The sequence below is a fragment of the Tauraco erythrolophus genome, chromosome 5 (genome assembly GCF_009769465.1).
Source record: "Tauraco erythrolophus isolate bTauEry1 chromosome 5, bTauEry1.pri, whole genome shotgun sequence".
NCBI lineage: Eukaryota > Metazoa > Chordata > Aves > Musophagiformes > Musophagidae > Tauraco > Tauraco erythrolophus.
Genome location: NC_141469.1, coordinates 78385889 through 78401178, shown reverse-complemented (window position 1 = coordinate 78401178; position 15290 = coordinate 78385889). Strand labels below are relative to the sequence as shown.

The window sequence follows — 15290 nt, the reverse complement described above, 5'->3', positions numbered from 1 at the left end:
AACTGCTTATGTTCAGTAATGTAGATTTTTGCACCTGTAAGTCCTTTCATGAATTACTTTCCCTCAGCTTCCCTTGAAAGTTTTCCAGACTTGAAATACTCTGGATTCACCCTGTGTGAATATATTTCTATACCAACTATCCTTGTTGATGTGCCTTGCAAAATTATGTTTCTCTGAACAGGTTAAGATATCAAAATATCAAGCCAAACCCTATAGAACCTGTTACCAACTTTCAGGATTTCGAAGGAGTTTCAGGACATTTAATATATTTTTAAAGTTTTAGCTCACACAACCAGATTAATCTGTAGGAAATTCAGCTTTCGTTTTAGTAGTAGTATGTTTCTAGTGCATGTGGCTGCACAGCAAACCCTGAAAATGAGACAAAATGCACCCTAAAGCTTGATACTTGGGAGGCACATAAAACTGAGGAAATATTTATAGTCATTTCTCATCATTTCTAAGTCAATCTCATGGTTAGATAGGTCTGTTGGGTAATTTTCAAAAAATACCTTTGGTGATGTGAGCAATGGATTTATTCAGGATGGAAAAGATGACTGTGTATAGATCTATTTATGAATGGTAGTATATGCACTCTTCATGACTCTTGGATTTTGAGAATAAATATCTTCTATTATTATGTATGCATGCTTCTGAAGTTTGGCTTGCAATGTGTAATTTATTTAAAATATAGATTTTTTTTTTGTAAAAACACATTTTTACATGATTTTTAAAAAGCTTTGGAATCTATGCTTCCTATTAATTTATAATTTTTAATATTAAAGAAAATGCCATGCAATATCCTTATGCTGTACTAGATTTCCTTCAGGAACCTTGGAACACTTTATGGACAGTAACTATTGCATTGCCTCTTAGAAGGAGCAAAGAGATATTTTATTACATACTAGCCCTACAAGCTACATATTAAAAGAGCCTTGAAACATGCTGGATATGATTTGAAACAGAGAGTTTTCTGACAGAATGAAGAATGAGCTGGTTTAACTGATCCCTTTCAGGATACATTTGAAGGTTAAGCAACCACAGATCTCAGCTAATCTGATGTAATCTGCTGTTACTAAATGGATGTCTACATTCACATTTGTAGCACACTGCACATGAGTGCCTAGGAATAAAGTTTTCAAATTTTTTCACATCAGTTCTGCTGAGAGGAAGCCATGTATCTGTTTATTTACTTTAACCTCCTAATGAGCTTTTTTGAAGAAGTGCATGGGTTTTGTCCTTCACAATGCACTTGTGTTTACCATGGCAGAAGTGATGGCACTGGAACAAGGTATATATTTTATTATCTATTATATAAGGCAATTTATAAGGAAAAGAGTTGAAGAAATGGGAAATAACCTTGCAAATTAGTTCTAGCATAGTTGAAATAAAGGCGTATTTTACACTGGTGTTATATGGCTAGTCGTGTTCCTGCATAGGAGCAGATGGTGATTATGGCTTTGTGCTTAGTAAATAGCTACTCTAGATCTTCAGTTTTTGCAGACAGCAATTTCTTTCTGCTCCATGATTTTCCTACTATTGTAGCGTCCTTTCTGTTTCTACAAACTAGCTGTCTATTACAAGGCGATTCCTGTTTAAATAAATACAGTAGTTTCTTCTTTTTTAATGTGCAGGAAAATAATCTGATTTTTGGTTGAAATTTGATGATCTGGGTGTTGCCATGTCAATTTTGGGATATACTGTTTGTCATTGCTGCTTATTATCACTGCATATGTAGTATTAAGCTGCATGAGGAGGAAGTAAGATAGAGAAAATGGGGAGAAAATTAAAGATGGGCTTATTGAGGGGAGGGGAGTCTTCAAGCTAATATGTACAAACAATGTACCTCAAAGAAATGGAAGCATACTGACTCTTGAAAATGTTGAGAAATTCTGTTTCACTGAAATCAACGGGAGCAGAAAGTTCATAGCACCACTAAAAAGTGGGTCATTTCTATATAGGCACCAGAAACAGGACTAGAAAGCTCTCCTTCAGAGAAATACGCTAACATTTTTAATTTTCACTCTATTCTGAAAGGTAAATATAGGCAAATAATTTGAATATTCATCATGCAGAAGAATTAGAAATTAGTAATCCGATATTCTGAATTTCAGTAAAACAGATGGCATGCAGTTCCCACCTGAGATACATGCACGTAGTATTCCTTATACAATGACTTCTGTTTTTCAGTTGTCAGTAGAATGATGGACAGAAGATGGTGCTTTCATGCTTTAGAATAAAGCAAATCTAGATTTCATGTGAAAGTATCATTGCTATTTTGTATTCTTTTTCTCTTTAGAAAATCCATATTTATCTTTAAAATTTTTAAATGCAGAGAACTGTTCTTGATTTGATGTTCTTTATTCTGGTAGTACGTTGCAGAAAGTAATAGCATTTGCATTTCAATGTGAAATACAAATTTCTGATAAAGAAATGCCAATCTCTCTTTTTTTTTTTTTTTTTTTTTTTTTGATGCTAGGTCTGTGCTCTGTAACGATCCTGACATGTATGAGATCCCTGTGAATGTTCCTGTGGATACTGTAAAACTTCGTATAGAGAAAACTGTCATACGAAGGATTCCAACTGAAGCCTTTTACTACCTTGTGGATCTCAAATACCTGTGGGTAACTTACAACTGTGTAGCCAACATTGATATCAGCAGTTTCTACAATTTGAAACAACTGCATGAGCTACGGCTGGATGGTAATCTGCTCTCAACTTTCCCTTGGGAATCGCTGGCAGAAATGCCAAACCTACGGACTCTTGATTTACACAACAATAAAGTGACCAGCATTCCCGCTGATGCTGGCCGGTACCTGAGAAACCTCACCTATCTGGACATATCCAGCAACAAGCTGACCACCTTGCCATCAGACTTGATGGACATTTGGCCCCCTTTCTCAGAAGCTGCCCTGTCCAAGAACACAGACGTCCTGGTGACCCAGAGAGTCATTTTGGGTACGTTAAGCAGCCTGTCTCATTCCTTATTAAAATGTATCTAAATGTCAAATTGCAAGTGAGAGCTGATCAGGGGACCAGCCTGGGATTTAGGAGAGTGGGTTATATCCAGGTCAGTCTTCTGGTTTGCTTTGTGATTATTTATTTACTTACTTGCTGTTGGTGACACAAAACTATAAAATGAAGATAGTGACCTCCATGTATGTTGTTATCTCAAGGTTATAAAACTGAAGTCAAATCTATGAGGTTTCATACAGGCCATATGGAGTGTTTGACATCAATATAAATGCAGAACTACCAAAAATTATGTTTCTGATGACATTTCCAGTTGTTTCCAGTGGCTTACAAGCCAAACAAGTAGCTGGAGTCGATGCTCGTATGAAACCTGTCCTGAGACAGTGCTGCAGATAGTGTTGGTGGCTCAGAAGAGGGCAACCCTGCTCTCCCTGTGCTCTGAAGCTGACTGATTATCTTGAAGTTTTTCCCAATTTACATGTTGCATATGAGGGAGAGAAAATAGGAATCTGATCCTTACAACTTCACAGTACTTTTTGTATTATTTCAGATAAATATTTAATAATAGTTTGGTCACACTCTGTTTTCATAGTTTTATTCCATCTATCTAGTATAACTTCACATCAGTTCTGTTTATGACTTTGTGCTTTATCTTACTCTTTCTCTTCACTTCCTATTCTTGCAGGTAACCCCTTTTTCTTCAGAGAAATGTTTCAGAACTTGACTGGAACAGCTCTATTGATAGTGTTTTCTTCTGTTGCTGTTTATATATAAGTGCACATTTTGATGTTTATGTAGTGTAGTGTAGCAGGTGGAAGGGAGGAAAACCAGCTGGCTCTCCATAAGCTAAATGCAGTAGTTCTATACCCACTGGTAAAGGTCTACCCTGTATTGTACTGCCCAGTATTTCCAATTTCTTCATCTAAACCTTCACTATTCAGTGTTCATTCATTCAGCTGCTTTGTTTCACAGCAGAAGCTGCAATTTGAAACTCTCATTCAGATGAGATTGTGTATAAGTAACTTAATAGACGGAAGTAGGCTGAGTGAGTTCTTCACACGCATGGTAACTGTAGGTTTGCAGCATTAATAGGAACTTCATTTATTCAGGATTAAAAAAAAGAAAAAAGAAAAAACTCTAAAAGTAAGTCCAGCTCTGTACCCCTTTCCTGTCCCCTCACTGAAGGCAACAGGAGGCAGTAAAGTAGGAGCTGACTATGCTAGATCTAATCCTCCTGATGATCTCATGTGGGAGTCCCAGAGGTTATTTAGTTTCCTGTCTTACATAGCCCACACTACTTAAAAAACAAAACAAAGAAACAAACAAACCACAACCAACCCAAAAAACAAACACCAAAAAAAAACAGAACCACACACATTCTTCTCCTCCCCTTCCTCCTGCAACCATCTGCAGGCTTTGTTGGTGCAGCACTTTGCCACTCTCCTCTAGTCCTGGCAAACCCTCTGGTGCCAGCAATGCGTTCTCTAGAGACTTGAGATGTGACCTTTGGATCATTTTCATTTGTAAGCTACAACTGAGTTTGAACACGGATCTCCAGAGGGGAATGCACACTGGGATCAAACAGCACCTTGCTTCTCTTTTTTTAATGTTACATGCTGAGGGAAGCTCTGCAGTCATTATGGTTTTGGATCTGAGAAGGCAAAATGCCAAGTAGTACTTTCCTTGTGTTCTGCTGAGCAAATCTACCTTAGGTAAGCTGTGAATAATTAGCTGAATTTTCTTTCATTGACATCATAGCCTTCTGACGAGTGTATCCCAATGCAGAGAGACAATGCTTGCTATATAAGAAACTCTACAGTAAATAAGAAAACATCCCTTTCCTCTGGAGGTCAGAAAGGGCAGTGCTCTTTGTGTCATGGGTTGTTTGGTCAAGCTTACTTAGTCTCCACTAAGTGTTAGTTTTATTACCCATCTTACCAGAGCTTGTGAAGGTGTAGTTACACCACTGACACTCACTGCCAGAGGCTCATCCTTAGGTGGCTGTTGATGGGCTGTTACAAAGCAGTTGTTTTTCAGGAATGAATGGTTGATAGAAACTAACGGGCTAGAAAGAAGACCTAGGAGTTGAGATGTCTCCATAATGCTCCAACCGTAGGAGATGTCGGCTTAGAATGAGAGGAGCAAGGTGTGCTCTGTGGCATTGCTTCCTTTCTGACACCCCTCCTGTCTCTATGGGGATTGCTGGAGCCTGAGGGAGGAGAAACGTATCCCGTAGATACTCTCCTCCTCCTGTGAGGTGGAGGTAAGGATCACAGAGGTATGTTATCAGGAAGGATTTCAAAAAGGCCTCTAGCCTGCTGGGATGCAGATCCAGACGAACTGAACTGTTCTGTCAGTTCTGTTATTAAAGTCAGTGCTGTTATTAAAGCTTGTGGCCAGACCATTCCAGAGCCTTCTCTGGTAACCTCTTCCAGTGCTTATCTATCAGGATAGTGAGAAAGTTTCTCTTAATATCTAACCTCAATCTCCCTTACTGCAGACTAAGCTGATTACCTCTTGTCCTACATTAGATGGACATACAGAAAAACAAATTACCATCTCTTATAGTAACCTTTCATACATTTTCCTTCCTCGTTTGCCACCTTAAAGAATCACACCATTTCTTTCACCAGTTTCTTATAGACTGTGAAGGGTTTTTTTCATCTTCTACCATAGTTACTGATTCCCTTTGGACTCCTTCAGGTTTAAAAAGAAAGAAAAAGGTTTCTCTTAAAAAGTGATGCCCACGATTGCACGCAGTGGTTGCTTTGATACTCAAGAGTGTCCTGTGTTCTCCAGCTGTTCTTTGTGGGAGCATTGAGCCTGACCAATGTGCCTACATGGAATGGTAACTGGAGCCAGAGCTCTGCTAGAAGCTGGAACCCAGAGCAAATAAATACTGGTTTTGCCTGGTCAGGAAAACAGCAATCAGATTCTACTTAGTGTAAGTACTTATGGTTTGAACCAGCTTCTCTTCTAGTTCTGTCAAAACAAGATTGTCACTTGTATTTAATTAACAAGATAAACAAAAGCAAAGCCTCAAACTCAAATGTTTGTGTATAAGTATTTTTTAACACGAGGCAGTTTTATCTTCAGTGTCTTGACTGAGCATCAAGAAGGTCGCATGTAAGAGAAAGTTCAGGTTCTTCATGTTTGCTTCAAGGACTCTTGGAGGAGCCACGGACTACTTTTTCCAGGAGGCTGGAGGGTTAACATCTCCTTATTCCAATTCATAATCTTTGCACTGAGGCATTTGGGTTTTTTTATTACCTCCCACTGTATCATGTTCTTCCGTGTGGACACTATGCTAAATGAAAGAGGGTCAGGGAATGATTCCTGGCCCAATGGCCAAGTGGCTTACTCATCCACACAGTTTAGGGCCAGCTCTCTTTAAAACTGACTGTTCCACACTTTGTAAGATTCAGCCCTTGGTTTTCTGTGGTCTCTAAGGGATGCTACAGTGACTAAAATGTAACTTGTGTGTGTTTTTTCTTCAATTCAAAGTGCCTGGAGTAATGTGAGAATTGCATTACAACCCGTAGAATTGTGCTTTTATAATACGAAAGAGCAAGGGTATGCTGTATCCCTGATGAAAGCCTACTGCACTTACACTGGGGAAAAGAACAGAATAGATCAGGAGAGATCGAACCATCTTTGGTGTGATCTCATCTGTAAGCCCTTCAGGGAGTAGGACCTGAAGCACAAAGTGTCCTGGAGCTGCATCTGATTTTGTCTCGGAGAATGCCCTTTGGAACTGTTCAAAACAAAGCTGTGGAGTGAGCTGACGATTAAGCAGTGGAAATGATTGAGGGACCAATGTATGAGTTCATCTGGCCCGCTCTTGGTTACCTCTGGAGCTATAGCCTAATACTTTGATCCAAATGACAGCTAAGTTTCAGCACTGGCTGCTGTATAGAGGTTGAGATTTCTACCATGAGTGAAGGCAGTAGCATTTTCCTTATGGAAAATTACACCTAGTGAGTCATGGAGAGAAACAGAGGAATCAGGGATTTGATAGAGAGGCAGTTAGACAAGATCTTTCCTCTATTGCACGTAGAGGTGCTAAAAATTTGAAATGCGGCAGGTTCATCAGGCTTCCAGCTGTTATGCTGGGCTATTGGGTAGATGTTGCTTTTCCCGAACTACTCCCTAGCAGTTACTGTGTGTAGGAAACACTGGGACATGGTGCAGGAAGTAGGCTTTACTGTTTAGAACCATGGATCAAAATTTTTGTATCTTCGGTTGGAAGAGAGCTTTGGGTGGGTTGGCCCAAGCTGTGATGAATATTTCAATCATCCTAAAACTCGAATATTTCACATACTGCTATTTTAGAGCAACAGAAAAGCAGTATGTTATACAAGTCATGGGCTGCGACTGGTTACTGATTTACGAAGGAAATTTTGCTTGTAGCTATCTCCAATGCTAAAGTCCATATTGACACAGCGTGAGGAAACCCTGCTTGCTGAGAAGCCTGCAAAAATGTGCATACATAGGTGCACATATACATATATTTGCCATTGTACATGCAAGCATACATATAAATGCATGAGAGTAAATCTAAAATCTTCTAAATCTAGAATAAAGAAAGCTTTTTAGAACAATTTATGATTCATATTTAATGTTAAAATACATTGCATTGGTATATTGCAATGCGTAAACATTTATCAATGTTGTTTTGCCTTTGTTAGTATTTCTTTCTCAGGTCAATAAACTGCCTCATTATTTCTACAAAAGAATCCAAGGTTTATAAAGACTTGGTGTTCCATCAGATGCACATGCCATTGGAGACTTATAATTATTTTTATTTTCTCTTCATAGGGAATTATTTTCATGAGGGGATTCCATCTCATTCCTTTATTAAAGCCCCCCATTTTTTTTCCCGATTTCTTAATTTATTTTCTTTTTTCTTTTTTTTTTTTAACCTTTTCTTTATTCTTTCATGTGTTTGTTCTCACTTTTACCATCTTGTAAACATAAGCTGCTAAATTTCAGAATGCCGTTTGTGGTTTGGAAACTAGGTTTACATTCCCATTTCTGTTGTCTTCAATAGTAAACTGAAGTGTAATCAAATTCAATGTTTTATTCTTACTTCCAACTCAATAGTGCTTTCATCTTTTCATTTTGGGAATTGACATGGCTTGATGACTTACAATGATTGTGCGAGTTTACTAAAAATAATGTGAATACTGCCAGATATTGGCAAGACACAGGTAAATAGAAAGGATGAGCTGTGGAGGCAAGGAAGGAACTCCTGTAGCTGTATATTACATGTATTTTTATAAGTCCTTCTTTTGTAGCCAGTTCCACTGGGAAGCGTGATGGATGGGGAGATGAGATGACTAACTGAAATAACTCTTTCTTTGCACTGGAGCACAGAAGTACAGAGGCTTCTGGGACTACACCCTTCTTCTGAAGTTGAAACCAGTCCTTCAGAAGGATCTAAGGTGGTTAAACCTGTGTCCCAGACTGGACTAAGCAACCGTTCAAGTAGATATCAGACTATCAACCTTTGCTTCATCATTCCTTCTATTTTGTCAGTTTCTGATACTTATTATAACAACTTTGAGTTGTCTTTGGGAGACTGGGTGTCCTGATTTAGTCCAGCCGGCAAGCTAATGCCACACAACCACTCACCCTTTCCCACCCCCAGGGGATGGGGAAGAGAATTAAAGGCAAAAAGAGAAGGAAGCTCCTGGGTTGAGATAAGAACAGTTTAATAATAATAATGTATGAATATATGTAAAAAAAAAATATATACAAACAGGTGGTGCGCAGTGTAGTTGCTCACCACCTGGTGACCAATGCCTATTCCATCCTGGCAAACGTTCCCAAAACAGATGAAGTCATGACACTGCAATTCTGGACAAGGAAGAGGCCTGAAAAGAGAGTGAGAGAGAGAGAGAGAGAGAGACCACTCTGAGATTCCGAGAGTGAGAGCCCTGAAGAGCAGAGGCCCTTCTTTCCGGTCAACCCTCGTCTATATACTAGGCTTGACATTGAGTGATATGGAATACTTCATTGGCCAGTTTAGCCCTTGATCCTAAGTCTAGATTCAACTCGTAAGAGGAGTTGTAGACCCTTTGTCCCAGCCATTTTTCCCCCCAGCCTGTTGTGCTCCTGCTCACTGGCAAAAACAGAGGAAGCTGAAAAGTCCTTGATGTCTCAGTACCATCTATAAACATCAGTGCACTGTCAACATTCTTCTCATAGAGAGTCCCAGATTAAAACCAGAACACAGAGCTCTTCTAGCTGCTAAAAAGAGAAACCGACTCTATCCCAGCTGAAACCAAGACACTGGAAGAATGTGAAAGCCGTGTATTTATATATATTAGGAAAATTTTCTTCACCGAAAGGGTTGTCAGGCTTTGGGACAGGCTGCCTAGGGAAGTGGTTAAGTCACCATCCCTGGAGGTATTTGAAAGATGTGTAGATGTGGCACTTAAGGACACGGTTTAGTGGTGGACTTGGCAGTGTTAGGTTTATGGTTGTATCCAATGATCTTTAAAATCTTTTTCAACCTAAATGATTCTATGACCGTATTTGAAAGTCCTTTGAGCACTGCTAGTAGTATTAGAAGCAATAATAAACCCCAAGCTTTCCTGCACTAAAACTTGCAGGATGTAGAAAGATCTCAGAAGAAATATTTTCAATAGCGTTCAATGTGAGGGAGAATCTGCTGCGTGGTATGTGGGATGAGAGCCCTACTGATGCTGCAAATCTGTCCTGATTAACACTGTGGACCCAGAGTTCCTGCTGTGCCGCCTGCTTGTAGCACAGCTGCCCCATGATTCTGTCCTCTAGATAGCACAGAGGCCATGCTGGGAGTTCACATGCATTTTAGCAGCATTTGTTACATTGGTGGTTGAGGCCATGTTTCAAGAGGATCCTGTCTTCCCTCTTATACCTTAGGGGATTTAATTTTCAAATGCTCATATAGTCTCTTTTTTAACATAGTGAGGAAAATCGACCCCTTATAAGCAAGTGAGAATGGAAAAAAAAAAAAAAAATTGCAGGAATATTGTCTCTAGCTCTCTCTAACTACAAACTAAAGCTTGTCTAATTTAAAAGATGAGCACAAATAGTTACATATGTGTGCTTGATTAGGCAGAATTTTTCTGAGCACAAACAGCTGATGTGTCTAGACATATGGAAAACATTCAGATAGTATCTCTTTTGCTTGTAGATATATGCTTGAAGTTCACAGGAAATTTTTTTATATTTTGGCGATTGTTTCTTTTTTTTTTTTTTTAAAGAGAAAAGTTGCTGATACAGTTTCCTTGGTTTATCCTTCTCCATTCCAGCAGGCAATAAGTAGTGAATCGATGTAAAATCTCTTATGTCTGCAAGGGGTGAAATTGGATTGTGATGTCAAAGTCATGCAATCTCTTCAGGTCAAGTCCTGTTTTAAAGAGCGGGGATTAATTAGGGTTTACCACAGTTTTAACCAATCACTGCCATTGTGCTTAAAATAACCTAATCTAGGTCATGTGATAAAAGGAAGCAGTAGTTCATTATTCATGTATTCTTTTATCTACAGGTTTCTTCCAGAACAAAACCTAGAAATTTTCCATTAGCTGTTTTGATAATTCCTAAAAATACACGCTGAACAATATGAGCAGGTGTTTCAGGGTTTTTTGATTATTATGACTTGTCTGTTGCACTAATCAGTAAATTCAATAGCAAGGGGTTCTTGCATACCATCCCTCGTTTCAGACTGTAAGTTCTGTTTATTGTTAATACTCAAAAATAATGAAAAAGATGTGCCCAAAAGTCAAATGAGAAAATATTTGAACTCATGAGTGATGCTGTGTGGTGTTTTACCTGGTGAAGCTAGAATCAATACCAACTGAGCATTTAGACTTCTATTCTCAGAAATGGCTACTCTCTTTCACCATAAGTTCACCGAGAGGGAGAAGCCTCTCATCCAAAGACTTGGGAATCAAGAAGCAAATGTTATAGCCTCTAACAGAAGAGGAGAGATACCATTCTGGTGTGCCATCATAAAAAAAATTGTAGTCATCAGCTTTTTTCAGGGTCCTTCCCATTTCTTGCTCTTCTGCTCTTCTTTTTGAATGTATTTCAGAAGTTATTCTAAACTGAAGCAAGATTTCTAAGAATATTGGTTTAGTTCAGAGCCAGAGAAATATTTTATTGGCCTAAAACGTTTTCTCCTTAGCCTTTATCCTCTTTTCAAGGGGCAAAGATGTTGGTGTAAGCTCAAACCCTTAAATCATCCTGTTCTCTACTAGCATTGGAAAAAGGACCTGAGAACATCAAACTGTAAGAGCCCAAAGGAGGACTAAGAGCAGAAGAGAGTGACAGGATGCCATAGCCCTGAGAAGCTATTTTTCCAGAAGGCACAGGCAGGTGAAAATGTATCATCAGTCTTAAGGCATCTTTTCAAAGTGTTTTTCCCAGATAAATAGCAAAGTTAAGCAAAGGTAGTGCCAGTATATTACTGTGCTCCTGCAAACTTCTGTGAAGAAAAGGTTTAGCTTAATAAACATTCATACTGTTCTTCCTCACCTCTGCGAAAACTCCCCTCACCGATCAGCCGAACAAAAAAGACAAAGAGAAAAGATTAACTCAGAATAGGTCCATGGTTCTCCTTGGCTGTACTTAGTGGTAGTCACATGTCATACTGTAATCACAATACCCATCTATTGCCTGACAACATTATTGGTATTTTTTCTTTCCCCTCTTTCCTCCCTGCTTCAGGTTTCCAGGACAACCCATGGTTTTGTGACTGTCGCATTTCAAAGCTAATTGAATTTTCCAAAATTGTGGACAACTCAGTTGTACTTCTTGATCCACTGGTTTCATGTAGTGGACCTGAGAGCCTGGCAGGAATCTTGTTCCAGAGAGCTGAGTTAGAGCAGTGTCTTAAACCATCCGTGATGACGTCGGCGACAAAAATCACTTCCCCACTGGGAAGCAACGTTCTGCTACGCTGCGATGCAACTGGGTACCCAACACCACAGCTTACTTGGACTAGGTCAGACAATATACCAGTGAACTATACAGGTATAATTGCTCTTTTATAGGAAATGGGAGAGCCTGAATTGGTTGGGTTGCTTGTGCTTTGAGATCATTATAATGAGTAACAATGGAGCAGGTATTGCACCAAGCTGGCAATTGTATCCGTGCAACAGCTGTTGTGAAATTCTTTGTCTAGGCCTTCTGAACAGGTTCCACAGACTGTTCTGATTCTGGATGCGGTCTGTAGTAGGAATAGTGTGCGTGGAGGGAAGAATTGGATGAAGTGGGGGAAGGATAAAGGAAAATGGAGGTTGGGATAGCTGGACCCTAAGTCAGAAGCTGAAAAGCAAAAAAGAGAATTTGTTACTGCAATCTCTGTTCTGGTTCAAAATGTTCATGTTAAAAAAGCTAGTGAGGCCGTAACTGAACCATGTAAAACTCAGCATTGTAAACATAAGATTTTCCAAAATCACCTTTTCTATCTTATTTGCAATTGTTTATTTGCAACAGCCATCCTGAACGCTAAAGAGGCTGTGATTGACTGATGTCATTCTAGCTGCTACGATAGGTATTTATGCAGCAATTTAAATATAAAACATGTTTTTTGCAAATGCCAGGTAGTAAGCAGTTATCTTAAATCGTAGTTCTGAAGAAGGTAATAGTCCAAAGTACAGAAATATCTTAAAAGAAAGACTTTCCAAAAATGTTTTAAATGGCTAGTGTGTTCAGTGTCACTTGAAGTCAGTGAGACTTGTATTTCCTAGTCCCTTAGCAGCTTTAAGACATTTGATTTATCTTTATGTGGTTTTGTTTTACTTAGTGAAAGTGCAAATTATATTGTAATTCCCCCCAACATTCAATTCCGTTTTGACCCAAGCTAAGCACTTTTCTGTAATATGATATGGCAAGGAGTTCTATAGTTTATGGGAGGGGGCTGGTTTGTTTTTCTGGTTGGTTGCTTTTTTTTTTAAAAAAAAAAAAGTTTAGTACACGTGATTCCTTCTGTCGGAAACAACTTAAGAAGTAGTCTAATAACATTTACTTTATCTTTAGCTCCCTTTTATAATGTTTTGCTCTTTGTATTTTCCGGTAGTAATTCAAGAAACACCTGGAGAGGGTGTCAGATGGTCCATAATAAGCTTGACAGGGATTTCATACAAGGACGCAGGAGAATACAGATGTAAAGCCAAGAACTTAGCAGGAATGTCAGAAGCTGCTGTTACTGTCACAGTGGTTGGTGTAGTTACTACAACTGTGTCACCACAGAAGTATGCAAGGAAGCAAGAAGCAGAGAGACAGAACACCACTCAGGAAGAATCCAAGCAGGAACCTGAGAGGACAACCACGCCTCTTCCCACCACACCAACCACCACAGCACTGATTAGCACTGAAAGATCAACAAGCATCAGGCTTACTGACAAGAAGCAATCCAGGTCTGCGCTCGATGGAAAGAAAAATTCAAAGGCAGTGACTAATGGAAACAAAAAGCAGACTGGGGAGATAAGCAAGAAAGGTGAGGGGATGAAGCAGACTGGGGAGATGAGCAAGACAGGTGAGGAGACTCCATTGAACATAGCAGATATGCCTGAGCAAGATGTCACTGTAAAGAACCTAAGAGTGATCAGTGAAACTGATGAAAGAGTGACCTTGACTTGGAAAACTGTCAATGCCACAAGCAACTCTGCAGTGACTGTGTTATACTCAAAGTATGGTGAGAAAGATATGTTGCCTCTGAGCACCGATTCTAGCAAAAACAAAGTCACAATTGATGGTTTGCAACCTAGTACTCAATATATGGCATGTGTCTCACCCAAAGGAGTACCACCTACAAAAGAGCAATGTGTTATTTTCTCCACTGACAGGTTAAATGATGAAAGCAGCTCTCAGTTTTCTATTCTGATATTGGCCAGCAGTGCAGCATGTGTGGTTGTTTTACCACTGATATTTTTCTTACTCTACAAAGTTGTAAAACTTCACGTGAAACCAAAAACTGCAAAAGAAGCTGACCTTGCAAGAGAGACCTATGTGAAATTTGAAACATTATCTCTGAAGCCTCGAACAATGAATGCAGGAGAGCAGCTCTGGGCACGAAGGTACACAGATGAGTCAGAAAGACTTCTCCTTTGTTCTAGGTCAAGCATGGATTCTCAAATGACTTTCAAAAGCGAGGGCTCTAGGTCTGAGTATCTGTGTTGAACATGGGTGAGAGTGGAGGAGATGGAATATACAATAGATAAAATTAATTCAAAATGATGATACTGCATCTGGAAGCAGGTTCGTGCCAGCTGGTGGTCAGAATATATTGTCTGATGTAATGCAGTCTACTGGTTGGGTAGGGTGGTGGGTAGGAGGGAGAATAGAAGAAAAATGTTGCCTGTTTATTTTCTTTTTTTATGTTTATGACTTTGGATGTGAAGGAATGATGCTCTTCAAAAGATAAACACAGCATGAAACTGTTGCCTAGTTAAAAAATCTTCTGTTTTTTGTTTTCATTAAAACATCATTCTGTTTCCTCTTCTCTTGTTTTACTGTATGATGTGCTAGTTGCATGTATCAAACATTAATCATAACCTTCATAAAAACTGTGTACTTGAAAATAATAGGAAGGCAGTTTAAACTATTCTGTTGAGGTCAAAACTTTATTTGAAAATGCAGGTTTTCTTCTGACATCGTCTTGTGCTTTGAGATGTCATACAGCTTGGTTTGTACAGTATCTTGGACCAGAAGTGATCTCAGGCCAATTGAGACTGAAGCTAGGTTGAAGCTAGGTAGCCACAGCTTATGGAGTCTTGAGAGGTACGATACACATTGTTGTTTTGCAGATACTATGGCAAAGGAGCTTCTTTGGCTTTCTGAAGCTAAGGTAACATATCATGAGTACCTCTGTGAGAGATACTAGATGTTAATAATGTTAATTTACATCAAATGTTCTTATTGCAAAATCTCAGCCTTAGAATTTACTTGGATGCATATGTCTATATACCTCAATTTCAGAAATCTCTGTACAGAAGATTTTGTGATACTGTGTAATACAACACACACTCTTACATACCTATGTATTACATAGATATTGCACAATATTATGTACTACACTGTAGTAATATAATGCATTTTGAGATACAGTATGATGTCTTGTCCTCAGATCATGTTGGATGTGTAGTGAAGTTCAATGAGCATAGAGAAAGTTAATTGTGAGCATGCTTCCCAATGTTTAAAAAAATCAGGTGTTAATAGTAACAATGAATGCAGAACTGCCTATTAATGATGATAATGAATTGTCTATTCTGAGGCTGCTTTTTTATTGCCTGAAGTAAATAACAGACTTTTTATTGTTTTAGGTT

At 38.9% G+C, this 15290-nt stretch overlaps 1 protein-coding gene across 2 annotated transcripts; it reads left to right on the top strand.

Annotated features, from left to right (window-relative positions):
* The first annotated feature begins 1172 nt into the window (after positions 1-1172).
* On the top strand, positions 1173-14145 carry LRIT3 (leucine rich repeat, Ig-like and transmembrane domains 3). 2 transcript variants are annotated; one of them, XM_086612381.1, is made up of 5 exons: positions 1173-1288; positions 2477-2955; positions 11689-11994; positions 13043-13462; positions 13502-14145. In XM_086612381.1, the coding sequence occupies exons 1-5, from the start codon at positions 1173-1175 to the stop codon at positions 14143-14145; spliced, it is 1965 nt and encodes a 654-aa protein (XP_086468507.1). The 2 variants fall into 2 exon arrangements, with proteins under 2 accessions (XP_086468507.1, XP_086468506.1); XM_086612380.1 differs by having other exon boundaries at positions 13043-14145.
* Positions 14146-15290: the final 1145 nt, after the last annotated feature.

Coding starts and splice junctions, on each gene's coding strand:
- LRIT3 (XM_086612380.1), top strand. CDS start 1,173: ATGTATCTGTTTATTTACTTTAACCTCCTAATGAGCTTTTTTGAAGAA. Junction 1,289..2,476: donor AGTGATGGCACTGGAACAAG/GTATATATTTTA, acceptor TTTTGATGCTAG/GTCTGTGCTCTGTAACGATC. Junction 11,995..13,042: donor TATACCAGTGAACTATACAG/GTATAATTGCTC, acceptor ATTTTCCGGTAG/TAATTCAAGAAACACCTGGA.